This window comes from Thunnus albacares, chromosome 3 (assembly GCF_914725855.1).
Source record: "Thunnus albacares chromosome 3, fThuAlb1.1, whole genome shotgun sequence".
NCBI lineage: Eukaryota > Metazoa > Chordata > Actinopteri > Scombriformes > Scombridae > Thunnus > Thunnus albacares.
Genome location: NC_058108.1, coordinates 11,566,896 through 11,583,060, shown reverse-complemented (window position 1 = coordinate 11,583,060; position 16,165 = coordinate 11,566,896). Strand labels below are relative to the sequence as shown.

Genomic DNA, 16,165 nt, shown 5'->3' with positions numbered 1-16,165 from the left:
ATAAGCATCAGAAATATAATGTAACATAATAACATAATAAGTATCACTTCTTTTGAGTGTTTAATTACTGGTGTGTTAAAATACTCCTATTGAAAATATATATATTTAGTTTTACTTTTTGCTTTAGGTGTGCTGCCAAACTTCTCTCTGCATACTTTCACTCACACAGGAATCACAGAAATGACTTATGTTCTGAATTGAAAATTTATTTCACTTGTAGTAAAACAAAATAGTTTTGAGTATTAACAGAAATATGAATATGAGCTGTGATAAAGAGGTAGCTTCTATAGGACTGATGTTTTGTTTTGTGATCACTTTGTGGTCCTGACTAATGAAGCCCTGAGCTCAGAATCAAACCTGAATTTCAGGCTTTGGGCTCATATTCAGGCTCCTGAAGCAAAACGCCCAGGTGTTAGTCTGAGCGCGGGCGCTGTTGCCGCTGCCAGTGTTGATCTGTTCCCTCTCAGTGCCTGATACGTCTGATGGACTGGATCTTTGGAGTCTGGCAGTGGGAGCCCCAGATCTTACACTGCTGGTAGTCTCCGCTGTGTTTCTCACACTCCATGATGTACTGCTGGCCTCTGTAGCCGGGGTACTCATAGCACACAAAGCTGTACAAAGACAGAGGCAGGAAGAAGAAGGTAAGAAGAGCTGACTTTAGTTGCTTCATGTAAAGATATTCTCAACATGTGCTGTATGTGGTATTTAACCCATCAGAGCCACAATGCATTAGTCAGTTATATATATAGTCATCTATTATGGTCACAATAGATTAAAGTCAGTTTCAGTTTTCCTAAGTCTCCATAGATACCATTTATGTCATGATGATTTTACATCTGTATAATATAACAAGTCATAAAATAAGTCATGCCAGCAGCTGTTTAAGGCTCTCAGCTCTTGCAAAGAAAAGATGGATATAAGTTGAGATCAAAATTATTTTTTTAACTTTAGCAGTCAAGATGGCGTGAATGTAAAAATGCTAGTGTATGGTAGTGGTTGTCATGCTAATACACTGATGTTCTAGCAGGTAATAACTATCACGTTCACCATCTTAGTCTAGTGTGATAGCATGCTAACATTTTCTAATTAGCTCAAATCACAGCTGAAGCTCATGGTAGCGTCATAAATTTTGTGCATATTTGGTCATAAAAGTATTGGTCAATTTTAAATTTTGACAAGATGTTATCACAATTTATCCTCTGAGGAACATGAATGTTTGTACCAAATTTCATGGCAGTATATTGTATAATTGTTGCACTATTTCACTGAAAACAAAGTGGTGGACCCTGCTACTCCACTATCTGACCGCCATCCTTCCAGCTGCACTGCTAGTGTGGCTAAAATAATGGCATCATGCTTTTGAATATTTCACTCAATATAAAAGTGATGTAGCATAGAGAAAGTGCTGGAACACGTGTCTCATTGTTGAGTAGTTTTCTAACATTGAAGCTGCTCAAGAGGGAAACTGAAGGTAAAAATCAGCACTCTAGAGATTTAAGTGAGATGATTGACAAGCAGATGCAGCTAATGAAAGAGGAAGAAGTAAAGATATGCTAAGAGGCAGCATTGTAGGAGTTACGTTGTACACATGGGTGTTGTGAGGAAGTGTGTAAAACCAGATTTAAAAAAAAAAAAAGTAAACCATATAACTGAATATTTCAGCTCATTCATGCTTCATGAAAGGCTTGAACTGGTACAAGTGATATGACTACATTAAAAATGTGCATGCTATTTCTGTATGGCTTTCTAATAAGTCATCCTTTTATAAAGAGTTTATAAGCTATAAACAATGGCTTAATAAATGTTTAATAAAGCATATATTAATGCTTAGCTTGCGTTTGTCCTCCTCTAGCATGACACATTCTTTGTGCTTTTAACTAGTTCTTTAGGTCATTGGAAAGACTCCTAATGGACTGGTACCTTGTGGAAGGGTTAGGGTTACCTTATAATCTTATAACTTATCTACAAAGTACTAGTAAATGATTTGTTAACCATTTATAGTCTCAATAGTTAAAACTGATAGGTCCTTTATAAAGGCTACCTTATTAGAAAGTTGTAGTGATATGTGATTTTTTTTCTGCTCTTGTCTTGACTTTCTGCCTCTTTTTTTTCTCCATAAAGTCCACAAAGACTTTTTTATGATAAAGAGCTACAAAGCAGCTTGAAGTAGAACGTGTTGGGATGAAGAACTGACTTACGCGCCACACTGCACGTGCATGGAGCCCACCTCAGGCTGGGCCCAGCCCATGGCCTGCAGTGAGGGGTAGTCGTCGCACAGCTCAGTGCAGCGGCCTGTGAAGTTCTCCTTCTCGAAGATCATCATACGGCTGCTTTGGTGAGACTGTGGAGGGGGCGGATGCAGAGGGAGAGATGGAAAGAACGGAGAGTTAGTGTTTTAACTTACAGTTGGAGCTGTCAGACAGATGTACAGCGAGAGCAGACGTTAGACACTGAGTTGTCGTTCTATTTTTGAGCTGTCTCAGTCACCCGCTGTGTGGCTCACTCTTCTTCTCTCCGTCCTTCTGTCACTCTGTCACTCACTATCATCTCCATTTCCATCCGCCTGCTTTCCTGCTCTTTTACTCCCACCTCTCTCTCATTTTAGCCCTCCCCTCCTCTGCAGGTACTCACAGCACAGTAGATGGGGCGAAAAGACATGAAGCGCTCAGTGTGGTAGGACAGGGAGCCGCTGTGGGAGGCCCAGTTGGGGTACTCGCCAATCTCCAGGATGAACTGCTGACCCTGGAAGTCATGGTGCTCGAAACCCACCCAACTGGATAGATAGGTGAAAAGGGTCAAACGAGTGAGTAACAGTGGTACAAAGAGTTTTATGAATTCAGACTGGAGATAAAACAGACAAGCGGCAGGTGACAATAGACAGGATGAGAGGAGAGAATACACAAAAGGAGAGAGCGGGGAAGGTCCACAGATGGGAAATTTAACCACATTTGTCTAGTGGTCACAGGCAACACTGCACCTCAAGAGGAGGATGATGAGCAGGTGCATTAAGTTGTTAGGATGATTTTTTTTAAAAACATTTAACATTCCAATAGTCCACTTTCCCACACAGTTTTATATGCTGAAGGACTGGACTGTTTTTTCAACACTCAGGATAATCCTTAGCTGAATTAACAAAATAACAATGAAAAATGAAGTTTCAAAGTTTTGATGAGACAACAGTGACAAGTTCCTGCCATGTTGCACAGAGAAGATGAAGGGGCACAAAAAGATATTCAGTGTATCATATACTGTATGACAAAGAAAAGCCTGGAACCTGGATTTTTTTCTTAAAAAGTTACTAAAACAATTAAGCAATCATCAAAGTAGTTTTAGATTCATTTGTATTTGATTATTCAAGTTATTTGACTAATCATTTCAGCTCTAATCCATTATGTGACTTTGTTTCTGCAAAACAGCTTTGGAGCTCAGTAAATGTATTTGAATCTTTAGTCCACTAGTTATGTAGACTGCTGCACTGCCAGTGAGACTCACACAGAATCTCTCAGTGAAGAGCTAGAGCTAAATCTGCACTCGGCTGCTGATGTCAGCAGGTGCTGGAGAATCAATTGGCAAGCTTTGCAGAACATGACTAAGGCCTGGGCTGGTAGAAAGCTGCTCAAAGTAAAGTTTTGGTCTTAAGTGCGTCAAAATACTGAGGGTGACATAAGTTTGCTCTTACTCTCACTCAGAATAAATGCCATGCATTAATGTTCAGACTTATCCTCTGCTACTAATTTATTTGAATGAGCTCAAAAGATTTTCTAACCCTGTAAGGAATCTCTAACAGATGGCTGTGTTGCGCACACAGAGGAAAAGACACACTTAACTAGAAGACAGAAAAGATGTTTGGATTACATGTTGTTGATACAACATAATAAGGTTTGGATTCTCAGCTTAATACTGTGTTGGATTGAGTGAGAATACAATCAAAATAATACAAACTACAAAAAAATACAATGATTCATTTCAAATTTAACTGGACAGTGATGGAATACAATACATGTGTCCTGCCTCTTTTTAAGGAGAATGTTTCATGTTAAGGTCAAACTCCTTCTTCAGCTGATTAAGAGTTAACAATATCCTAAACAGTGTATCTGACTTTTGCAACATAATTATCGCATACATTTTCTAAACATAAAGAAGATATGTGTGTGTGATACAATGAATAATTTCAGAGGGATTCATCATCACAGGTTGTACATTAAAATGTGAGGAATGAGTGATGCAGCATTGACGCGTATGCTTTGGAGGCCTGTTATTGGCTGATTCAGTGACTGAGGGAGGGCAACATCATTGTAGAAGTTATTTTTAGGGGTGCATCTAACAGTTATTTTATCATCTAATAATCTGCTGATTATGTTATCAATTCATTGTTTTGGCTATGAAATGTTAGAAACTAGTAAAAACGCCCAGTATATTTTCCTATAGGCCAAAGTGACATCTTCAAAAATATGCAATTAATGAATTATGTAAAACAGAGAAAATCAGCAAATCTTCACATTTGAGACATTAAAATGATAAACATTTATACTTGAAAAATGAACCAATTATCAAACTAGTTGCCAATTAATTTTATGTCGACCAACTATTTCATTAACTGACTAAATGTTTCTATTAATGTTTCTATCTATTAATTTCACAGCAATTATGAGTAGCTGCAGTCAGTATCTGAGAACCACAATTCAGCTCTTAAGCTACTATTAGTGTTTTTTTTAATACAAAACTCTGGTGTAAGATCCTGCTGTGGGTTTTTGCTACTTTCCCCCTAATTTTTATGACTTGTAAATCAAAGTTGAGACAATTCTGTGGAAAATTCCTCATCCTTTCCTCTCTACCTCTTGTTTGAGTGTTATTGAGGGCATTCATTCAATAAGCTCATATATATCAAGCTCCCTCACAGCACAACAATGCCAGCTCGCTCTCTTTCTATCAGCTTCCACTCTTTTCCTGTCTGTGAGTGAACTTCCATTACCCCAAACCAGGTAGTGTGGAGTGGAAGTGAATACTGGAACAAAGTCCTCCACAACCTCTAAATGGAAGTACGTGTGCAGGAGGATCTTAATTGGGGCCACTGTTGGATTTACTCATATATCATTTTCACAGTAACTGATCAGGTGGTGAAGTTAAAACTAAAACAATGACAAAAAAACTAAAGGATGTAATAAAATTGTCCCCTAGTTACTATAACATGTCTCCATTACATTTACACACATAAAAATATAGAATATACTCAATGTTACAGGACATTTTGTGTGTCGATGACAGCTGTATGATATCATGATCAGTAGTAATGGTGGACTCTTGCTTCTTTTTCTCTTCATTTTTTAGTACCCTTGAGAACAAGGCCTTAAATTATACACAGTAACTCTGCTAGCATCCTCTAGAGGTCTTGTTGCTCCTTTTACACATCACATTACTGCCATGTAACTCTCACTTGTGGTGCTAAAAATATGACTGAAATGATAACAGTTATGAGTACGAGAACCGGGCAATAGAAATACTGTAGTGACTGTATAGATAGTATAGTTTTATATATTTACAGCTTGTCATGAGAGGAATGAAAAACTATATTTTCTTTTGTCACATGGTTTTATCAAAGGAAGAAAAACATTCATGTGACCTTAAATCATCAATAGAAACCGCTGACCACAGGTGAGGGACACATTCCAGGTTTGAATAGCCGACACAAAGTGAGAATCCTGCGGTGTAAACGGCTTTCAGACGGGTTAAAAGACTCTTTCTCTGTGTCTGAAAGAGGAGCAACATTGTTTATACTGGGTGCCCCCTGCGTGTAGGATGGAGTGACCTCAGAGGTGAAAGCCTGGACACTACTTCCTCTCTTCCTCTCTCCGTCTCACAGACACACACTTACATAAACACACACAGTCAATCAGTCAGTCAGCCAGCTTTCCACAGAGACTTGCAGGCGTACAGGCTGTGTGACTCACGCTCCACTCTCCACTCGGATGGAGCGGATGTTATCCAGGCCGCAGTTGTGGATGTTGCTGCACTCGGAGGTGAACTCCAGACTCTTGCCCTGGAAATGCTCCCGATCAAACACAGTCACCTGCACACACACATACACACAAACGCAAGGGGAAGACAGGTGTGAAGGTGTGTGCTTTATGTGTGTTTATGAGTGTGTGTGTAAGTGTGTATGTGTGTGTGTGTATGTGTGTGTGTGAATTCACCTTAAAGAAAGGGGCGGTACCCATGTTAGGGAAGTACATGGGGGAGGTCATGTGGGTTCTAGTGACTCTATTCATTTCTACAGCAGAGAAAAACAGAGACATGGATCAAAAAAAGGATAAAAACATTAAATGTAATTAGTATTAACAAATATATATTGAATAACAATGTAATTACTTTTTTAAATGTGAATTTTAAGTGAATAATAATAGTTTCTATTTGCATTAAAGAACCATGTTTCCCTCCGTATGAATTATACAATTTCCCATAAATGCTAGAAAATAAAATGTCTGAGTTACAAACAGTGAATCCTGTAAATCCATCCCGTGGGAAAGTTCTGCATCATTAGTTTCCCGCTCTGCTTACCTGGATGCTCTCCTCGCGCTCCTCACACTCCAAATCCTCTTTAGGAGACTTTTGTCTGAATCTGGCGCTTCTGTTTTATACCGGCGTCCACGCGGGGCCCTCGTGCCCGCAAGTGTGCGTGCGTTGCCCCTACATGCTAATGACTCTGTACGAAGCGAGTTTGTGGACTGTGAAGCGTGCCACAATAAAGGATTATACATCCGGTTAATTTCTTCAAAATTAAGCTGTATTGAACAATATAACTCCGTGTGTTGATTTTGAGCACAGTGTAATACAGTGAGAAACATTATCATCCAGATGGTCGGATGTTTTGAACATTTTTAAGTTATAACACTTTTTAAAAAAAATTATTTTAGCTTTAAATTATGATCCCCAAGACACAGTTTATTAAACCTTTAACACTTTATTTTTAGGGGCAGGCTTCATTTTCACTTCATTCATTCATTCATAAATGTTTTTGAACTACAGATGTTGCTCTACTATTCTTTATGTTCTGAGTCCAATAGCCTACAACTGAAATGAATAGTCAATTACTTGATCAGTCAACCAACAGAAAAGTAATCAGAAACTATTTTAATAATCAATTAATTAATTATATTTTTTCACAAAAATATCAAACATTCCCTAGTTTCTCCTATATGAGGATTGTTACTTCACTATAACATCATAAATTGGGCTCTATGACATACGTAGCCTAGTGACGCACATTTTTTACACTCATTCTTGACATTTCATAGACTAAATTTTTAATCGATTAACTTATATTCAACATTGATATCATTCATAAATCAATTGATTTAAACAATTCAAATCTTAGATGTTAGGTTTTTATGTTGAAGGATGAAAAACATGACTTCCGGTATTCTGGCTAACTGAACAGCTTGACGCAGGTGAGCGTGAACCTGAACGGCCCGTGCCATGGTAAAAAAACGGTTCGTGCGCGCGCCGGGGAGCCTGCTGGTGCCCTCTCTCTCTCTCTCTCTCGCTCTCTCTCTCTCTCTCTCTCGCTCTCTCTCGTTGTCTCTCTCTCTCTCTCTCTCTCTCTCTCTCTCTCTCTCTCTCTCTCTCTCTTTGTAGCTACCACCATGCGGCCTGTCGACTCAGCAGATCATATACAGCAGTCACAGAGGTGCGGGTGGTGAATGCAGGGCTGTTGTGTTCTTGGTCTATTCGTATAGGTCAGCAGTGCCATCGTATAGAGCAACAATGGCCGGGGCTATAGGCAGAGAATGAGGAGGATTTGGAGAGCCATCCGGGGGAGCCCGTGTCAATGATGCATCCCAGAAGTCGTGGAAATTGGGATAGAGCAATAAAATTCATTCATATAATAATTGGTTTATACTAATAATGATGTTCTCTTTAAATGACTGAGAAAAAGAAAATGGTTTAGGATAGTAATAAAAAAGAGCCAAAAAAAGAGAAAACTACTGTGAAATCCCACAGGAAAAGAAATATTTTGGAAAGTTTTCTGTCTATAAAGCTGCAGTTGTGTCACATCTGCACAATATATGCAGTGATGTGGTTTTAATGTAAACTCACCAGTCCATCACCTCAGACAACGGGCCACAGTTACCACAGCAACATCCCCCCCTCTTACCTCGTCTGGTCCTTGGAACTTCACACGATTACCATCACACACACATACACACACAGGCCTCGTCAAAGGACTACCCAAGTCACGACCACTGTGCTTTTCCAACAGAATTTCCTGCACGAACTGTGTTTTATAATGAGAGCGAACACTGATGTATATGATGTAGTGGTGGAAAATTGTAATCACTCGTGTAGAGGACTGCCTTTTACCTTTATATAACAAAATCTCATGTGGGTATTTTTGACTGGATGCTCCACTTGGATAATTCGGTTCTGGCAACAGCTCTGCACATAAACATAATTCAACCTCTCAGATATGTGAAGTATTTGGAATAAAGTACCAAAGGCAGAATTTCTGATTCATTTCATAGAGACATGCGTGAGGATGCAACACTGACACAAGTGTTGTATTGATGCATGCTCAGTCTTATAAATGGGTTGATGTATTGATGGACGAACAGACAGATGCATGTACCGACGGAGTGATCAATGGATGGGTTATCAGTCATGTGAAAGCCTCAGTGGTCCACTTACTGATGACATGAAAGGATGAAATGCAAGCACGCAGGAACTGACCCAAGTGACTTTTAACTGATTTGGTGCTTTAGAGATTTGTTTTGCTCATATTGTGTGATGTCCTGTTGCATTAAAGGCTGTTTTTCTCTGTTACTGTATATTAAACTGAAAATATATCAATAAACAGCTCATTACTCTGACTGTGTGAGGAAAGATCAATCAAATAGTTGAATTTGAAAGTGTATTTCACACATCATCCGTAGTCCAGTCACTGATCAATGGGCTGTTTTGATGCAAGGTTTTAGTAGATCACATGGAAAACATCCCTGACTTTTGTTGGCATAACATGTAAGTTCTGATGTTATAGAAGTTTATAGTAATAGTACTTCATATTTTCTGGCTCAGCGTGTCACTGATCACCTAGAAAACCTTCAGGTCCACAGAATGAACACAGTATAATAATAATAATAATAATTAATAAAGTCTCTGTGAATATGAAAACTGTAACGACTGTGAAAACTGAGTCCTACAGCATTTTTTCCAGGGACATCCATGCAAGATAAAAGATAAATGGTTTATAACTTAATAATTCTTTGCAAATATGATATGAATACAAAGTCATAACTTCTCCTTGGCTGAGCAGAGTCCAGAAAGAACTGGAACTTTCTTTGTTTATTAGTGAACAAAATTCAAGGACTTTGCTTCTTTCTGAATTTGAGTTCATATGTCACATTTTTTAATGTAGTTTATTATTTGTTATTTGTAATAGTTTTGAATAGATGAGGATATCATTTCTTTCATGTCTTTCAGGTCCTACTCTATTGTACTCTATGTGAACATTTTATATTATCTGTGTGTGTTCTCTGTTATGTTATCAGATAATATTTTGTAATAAGAATGACAATTTTTTGTTAACTGTTAAAAAATTTAATATTTCCTGCATTTACTTCATGATTTCTATGATCTGTGGTGTGATTTTAGACAGAAAGAAAGAGAAGTCACACATTCAAACAAAAGATTTCCAAATAGGATGCACTTGTGTATTCTTACTCTTTATTTCTTGCCTCCTCTGAGAAGCGTTTTATCAGCTCAAATGTACTTTTGTACGGTGCACCTTGACTGAATCCGGTTGTGAATGGAGGCCTTCAGTCTGTCCTCAAAACATGGCTAGAGGATGCATGAATAAGAGACGTGTCCCACTGTGCATACTTAACGTCCCCTTACTGTCATCCACTTCATTATTTCACAAGTTCATGTGACTCTCAGCTGTGCCTGAGGATGTCCACCAGTCACTTGAGATTGATTCACCCCTTCACTCCCTCCTCCACTGACATTTCACTGACACCCTCTTGAGAGTGAGGATTTGAGGAAATTCAAATTTGCAGGATTAATGAGGCCGACTACTGACTCTAAGACATGACTGGTTTCACCTCAAGGGATCAGGATGTGATCTGGTGAACAGCTGAGGTACTGGAATCAACAGATTGAGCCTCAGCAGCCTCATGTGGAGCCTTGATGTCACACAACACGTGACCTCACGTGTGCTGAAGCCATGTCCGAAGCTACGTCTGACCACTTTGCTTGCTCCTTTGTGTACACTTTGGAATAAGCAGCTTATAGTTCTTCCTCTTAAAGCTAACACCCATCACAATATTTTATCCACCCACACAAGAAAAAAGGCAGAGGGCTTTAATTTCATAGCTTTCTCCCACTGTGATGAAAAGGGAAATTCAGGTTATAGTCCATGCACACTCCGAACCTCTTTGCTCACCCAGAGGTGGAATAGTGAGGTTATTGCTTCTCACAGCTTATTGCTTTTCCTGTTATTGTTTGTCCCAGCGCCTCTTGATTACAGCGCTATCTCACTGAGGGGAATAGGATGAATAATTATGTGACAGCCTCTTACATGTGAACCTGGTCAGCTGGCTGTCGGTATTATGAAACGGACATTCTTCTCATTGCTTTGTGTATAACATCTCGTTTTAGTCCAGCAGTGCTTTGCTTTTACTCTCTTAGTGGCTCATGTTATTTATCTTTCATCAAGGCTCATAGTGAAAATAACCTTGAATTTTGAGCTGACACTTTCTGAGACTCATTTTTACATTTTCATATTTTCTTTCTCAAGTTCTTCTCTCCTTTTGGGCCTATATGCTAGCATCTCTCTGCCTCTCTCTCTGCCCCACCATCTTTCTCTCTCTCTCTCTCTCTTTGATGATGGGGTATTTCTATTCTGTGGGGGCTGTGAGCTCAGCGAGTTTGTTTCTGTGTCTATAATCCCCTCTCTCTGGGCGCCAGCATATAAAAGCAGCAAGGGGCCCGATGCACTCTCACACAGACCACCAGTCCCACTCCTGAGTCTACTCCTTTACGCACACACTGCCACAGGTAAGACAGTGGACAAACATACAGAAAAGAAAAGAAAGAAGGGGAGGTAGACAGAGACTAATTTAATAACTAATAATGAGAACAAGCAAGGATTACAGTTCAAGCTAAAGATGTGAAAGTCAAACATTTCAGGTGAAATGTGAATTTCTATCGTGCAAATCCAGTAGCTGCCATAAAATGCACTGCGGCCTGTTTAAGTCTCTTATATTCAGAATAAATATTTATTCTGAGATTAAAGTAACTAATGCTTAAATGTTGACTGATGGAATCTAAAATATAACTTAAAACACAGCATTAAGGGTCCTTTCTTAATTTAGGTTAACACTTGAGAATAATTCCAGTCTTTATAAATGTTTTAAAAATATGTGTATATAAATATATATATGTATATATATATATATGTAATATACACTTATTTTAAAAGTACTGTTTTTTGTGGATTTGCATTAGTAGGTGAGTATGACGTCAGTAGAATATACTTGATTTGTATCAGTGTAAAGCCAGTTCAGTGACAAGATGGTAATTTGTGTTGTGAAGTTTGTACTGAATTCAGCTTTGTTAGTTATTATAGAAAAAATATTGTGTGTGTGTCTGTGTGAGGGGAGGTGTTATGTGTTTTTTCCTTCTTGCTGAAGGGAAGATAATCTAAAATTTTGGACTTTAATTCTCACTTTATTTCGCATTTTAACAGAAACAGAACTAGAGTAAAGTAAAATTTATTTTTTTAAAAATGGAAAGGTGTCCTGTAATGACGATGATAGCTCTTGGCTCAAAAGTAAAGAATCGATGTAATATTTGATAAACCGGATGCATAATTTTGTTTGCCATAATTTTGGTAATTGCTAATTCCACTTCTATTATGGTGTTTGGCGGCTATGTGAAAATTATTATTTTTCCATTAACATATTAAGGTTTAAATTGGAATACACCATCTTAAATATTTGAGATATTGTGGGGAGGGTGCTGTGAGTTTTCTCTTAGTCAAGGGGAGGTTTCAAAGAAAATAATAATGCTGAAGAGGGCCTTGCTTTTTTAAAAAAATGAAATAAAATGTTTAGCCCTCTTCCCCACTCTGATAATTTTGTACAGTCCCTAAACCTGTTCTTCTCTTCTCTCAGTCACCATGTCTGCTGGAGGAGAGAAATCCAAGTCTGCTTCCCAGACTGACGGAAAGGCTGCTCAGAACAAGATGTCTGAGATGGGCATGATGTCTTACAAGGTACAGTACACACACATGCAATAGATGATCAAACATCTACAAATATATCATAGTCTTTTTTCACACAGTGTGAAGCAGCTGGCCTCACACTAACAGTTTACCTCCTGGGCTGATGTCTATTATCACAACCTGCTAGTTCTTATAGCTCTGTGAGGGGGCGGTTGACAACTACAACTGACAGAAAAATACAATGTGAGGCCTCTGTACATTAAGTCAACTGTAGCTGTCAAAACAACACACTTTTACTACACTTCTTATCTTTCTCCTCTGTCCTTCCTTCCTGTGTCTACTCTTCTCAGTTGTTGCTCTTGTCTTTCTCACCTCCATTCTCATTTTTTTTTCTACCTCTCCCAACCATCCAGATGTGTGTGTACGACCAGGAGAACTTCCAGGGCCGCTGTATGGAGATCACTGGAGAGTGTATGAATGTGTGTGACATGGGATTGGACAGAGTGCGCTCCCTGCGCGTTGAAAGTGGACCGTAAGTCACTAGTACCTTTACAGCCACACACATCCACCCACACATGCAAGAAACATACTGTACCCAGCACCCACACTCGTCCGCTGAGCACAGTTTTCACAGTTGTACCTTCCCATTATCTGACATTTCACACTTTGCATTTTAGGCATTCAGCTGATGCTTTTATCCTGAGTGATTTGCAGAGAGTGCAGCAGTGGAGTGAATTCAAATACCTAAATTACATACATAACAAAGCAACAAACAGCAGGGATTGTGATGAAAGCAGTGCAGTAATTTCAGTGTGTTGTCCAATAAAATGAAAAGAATATAAGGACTAAGGAGATTTTGTCAAATTAAGAGCAAATAACCACCTTCACTCTCCTCTCTTTCATGTGACCTTTCCTTCCCTCTTCAGCTTTGTGGGCTTTGAGCAGATAAACTTCTGTGGTGAGATGTTCATCCTGGAGAAGGGCGAGTATCCCCGCTGGGACTCCTGGACCAACAGCCAGAAGAATGACTACCTGCTGTCCTTCAGGCCTGTCCGCATGGTAAAACCCTCTGTCTGTTTGATCATACTGAGAACGAAATGCTCTCCTGACTTTGACACCTTGTATCTGTCCACTTATCTTAAGATTTATCCACATTTTCCATACTCTTAAGGGTGTTTTGCTCTACTTTTCTTCATCTTCGTCTGTATCTGCCTGTTTTCCAACTGCTGTCCCCTCTTTTTTCTTTCTACATTATCTTCCAGGATCCTGAGAAGCATAAGATCTGCCTGTATGAGGTCGGAGAGTTCAAGGGCCGTAAGATGGAGATCATGGACGACGATGTTCCCAGCCTGTTCTCCTACGGTTTTACCGACAGAGTTGGCAGCATCATGGTCAGCTGTGGAACGTGAGTATTGTGACAACATGTTACAAGCAGGTTTTAAAGGAATAGTTTGACATTTTGGGAAATACATTTATTTCCTTTCTCGCCAAGAGTTAGATGAGAAGATTGATACCACCCACATGTCTATCTGATAAAAGGGAAACAACCGCCAGCAGTCGGTTAGCTTAGCTTAGCATAAAAACAGCTAACCTGGCTCATTCCGAAAGTAACAAAACTTCTACAAAAATTTCTGAAGCTCACTAATTAATGTGTTATATCTTGTTAATTTAATACATAAAAAATGTAAGTGTTGAAACGACAAGTTGTGATTTTATGCAGGGTTATGTGCTGGACTATTTCTTGGCCATGTGCAGTGACTTCCTGGAGTCCTGTTGTCAATGTGTGGTTAACAGGCACCCCATAAAACCACAACTTGTTGTTTTTACACTTTGGTTTTTGTGCAACAAACTAGATGTGTTAGTTAGTGAGCTTTGCTGGAAGGCAGATTTTGCTGACTTGACAGAGCCAGGCTAGCTGTTTCCCCCTATTTGCAGCCTTTATGCTAAGCTAAGCTAATCAGCTGCTTCTGGCTGTACCTTCATATTTACCATACTGACACATCTAATTCATGGCAAAAAAGAGAATAAGCGTATTTCCCAAAATAGCAAACCATTCCTTCAAACACCAAGAAAACTTGCCTCTGGTTTTTATGTCCTGCTGTGAAGCTGTAACTCAGCTATTGCAAATAATTTCTCAACCTGCAACTCTAGATTGTTAAATCATACATATTTTATGTTTTGGCTACAAACATTACACCCTGCTTTTGCAACAGCTACGTCAAGAAGTCCTCCTTCTCCTGCATGTGTCAGACTATTCGTGACATGATTGTCAAACTGAGAGAAACAGCAGCATAATCACCAACTATCTGAGTGCTCTAAGTGTTTGCCTGGGAGTGAGCTCAGGAATAGAGGCTTTTTCATCAGCAGCTAGCTGAGGGTGTCATGAACGTCAGCAGCTCAGTGCCTCTGTGCTCTCAGGGGTGTAGCAGCAGACAAGGTTTCTTAACTGCTGTGATTAGTTCATTTGTAGCACTTCCCGCTGCCTGAACCAAACAGCTGGGGGGCACACTGCCCCTCGGCTTGGTGTCTGACAGCAAGACAAACAGATCAATGTCATTATTTGTTAAAAGATGTATGTCCTCCTTGTTTTCTCTGCATCTGTCTTTCTAGCATCTTTCTTTCACATTTCACTTGTCTGTTACACATCATTCAGCCTTGTGTTTTGTGTCTTTAAATCAATTTTCCTGTAATTTTCTCTGTTCAATCACAAACTTTTATCCTACTCAAATTCTATGTTGTGATTACTCCTGCAAGCTTGCAATCCACCTCTTCTATGAAAATGTAAATTCAATTTCTTTCTCCTCTTCTCTTCCTCTATTTCTCTCCAGTTGGGTGGGTTACCAGTTCCCTGGCTACCGTGGCAGCCAGTACCTGCTGGAGAAGGGTGACTTCAGGCATTTCAATGAGTTTGGCGCCCGCTCTCCCCAGATGCAGTCCATTAGGCGCATCCGCGACATGCAGTGGCACCCACACGGCTGCTACACTGTGACCTCCAAGTGAAACCCAGCGAGGGCGAGGAAGAGAGGGATCCGAGGAGAAATGGAGGTCGAGGGAGGGCACAGAGATGGAAGCGGAGGAGGGAGGATGAAGAAGGAGAGGAGGAGGGAGAGGGTGTAATAATTTCTCTTCTGTCCCAAAATCTCTCGGCGGTTTGAAAGCAGCGTAGAGGGAATACAGTAGGTTGTTATTTTTAGTTGTTGGAACATCGTAATCTAGTGACCAATGAAAAGTTATTCAAACTGAAGAGGAGATAATTACACGGACCGTCGAGACTGATTCTAATAAACACTCTCCATTTTTGTTCTCCCTCTCACCGTCTCTGTCAGCTCCCTGCTTCCCACTTTCCTCTCTCCTCCCCTCCCTCCCTCTCTCCCCCTCACACACTTCTCTTCCACATCCCAACAATGTCAGCCCTCACTCAACTTACAGCCTGACTGAAGGGACAACCAGTGTGGATTTGTGTGTGTTTGTGTGGTGGGGATCTGAGACAGAAAAAGCCCCAAAAAGAGAGTGGTGGCAAAATCTCTGTGCTCAGATTCTGAAGCCACATCAACCCTGAACCCCAATAAAGCATCTCAAATCCTACTCCACTTGAAATGATGTCTTATTTAACAGATATGGTAGTAATAAATGTGTACCAAAACCAAGCTTTACATTTATGCTATTGGTTGAAAACAGATCCTGAACTTCAGTGTTTTGTTTATGCTGGAGATAAGGAGAGGCTGTCTAAATGTTTCCCAAAGCTCCCAAATATTATGCAGCTGAATTATTTAGGTGAAAATTAACAAAAATATATAAAATATAATAACCAAAAGACTTTGGTACAAACTAAATAATTGGACAAATTAAAATTTTGACCTGATGATGACACTAGATGAAAAGTTAATGGATCACCAAAGGTATTTCAATTCATCCTGAGAGGGATATGAATGTTAGCACCAAATTTCA

General features: G+C 39.5%; 2 protein-coding genes across 2 annotated transcripts; one reads left to right on the top strand and one right to left on the bottom strand.

Annotated features, from left to right (window-relative positions):
* Positions 1-185: 185 nt before the first annotated feature.
* On the bottom strand, positions 186-6,719 carry LOC122979160 (beta-crystallin A1-like). The gene is made up of 6 exons (XM_044346388.1): positions 6,556-6,719; positions 6,192-6,268; positions 5,949-6,067; positions 2,632-2,773; positions 2,199-2,341; positions 186-611 (listed from the first exon to the last, which is right to left on the bottom strand). The coding sequence occupies exons 2-6, from the start codon at positions 6,264-6,266 to the stop codon at positions 464-466; spliced, it is 627 nt and encodes a 208-aa protein (XP_044202323.1). The 5' UTR covers positions 6,267-6,268; positions 6,556-6,719; the 3' UTR covers positions 186-463.
* Positions 6,720-10,971: 4,252 nt separating this feature from the next.
* On the top strand, positions 10,972-15,802 carry crybb1l2 (crystallin, beta B1, like 2). Its single transcript, XM_044339951.1, has 6 exons — positions 10,972-11,049; positions 12,168-12,268; positions 12,631-12,749; positions 13,144-13,276; positions 13,480-13,622; positions 15,046-15,802. The coding sequence occupies exons 2-6, from the start codon at positions 12,173-12,175 to the stop codon at positions 15,215-15,217; spliced, it is 663 nt and encodes a 220-aa protein (XP_044195886.1). The 5' UTR covers positions 10,972-11,049; positions 12,168-12,172; the 3' UTR covers positions 15,218-15,802.
* Positions 15,803-16,165: the final 363 nt, after the last annotated feature.

What these genes read in the sequence shown, in the direction of transcription:
- LOC122979160 (XM_044346388.1), bottom strand. Translation starts at nt 6,266, where the DNA reads ATGAATAGAGTCACTAGAACCCACATGACCTCCCCCATGTACTTCCCT. An exon ending in TTCGCCCCATCTACTGTGCT is followed by an intron (nt 2,342 to 2,631) that starts GTGAGTACCTGC and finishes CCCCCTCCACAG; the next exon opens with TCTCACCAAAGCAGCCGTAT. An exon ending in ATGCACGTGCAGTGTGGCGC is followed by an intron (nt 612 to 2,198) that starts GTAAGTCAGTTC and finishes GTCTTTGTACAG; the next exon opens with CTTTGTGTGCTATGAGTACC.
- crybb1l2 (XM_044339951.1), top strand. Translation starts at nt 12,173, where the DNA reads ATGTCTGCTGGAGGAGAGAAATCCAAGTCTGCTTCCCAGACTGACGGA. An exon ending in CCTTCAGGCCTGTCCGCATG is followed by an intron (nt 13,277 to 13,479) that starts GTAAAACCCTCT and finishes ATTATCTTCCAG; the next exon opens with GATCCTGAGAAGCATAAGAT. An exon ending in ATCATGGTCAGCTGTGGAAC is followed by an intron (nt 13,623 to 15,045) that starts GTGAGTATTGTG and finishes ATTTCTCTCCAG; the next exon opens with TTGGGTGGGTTACCAGTTCC.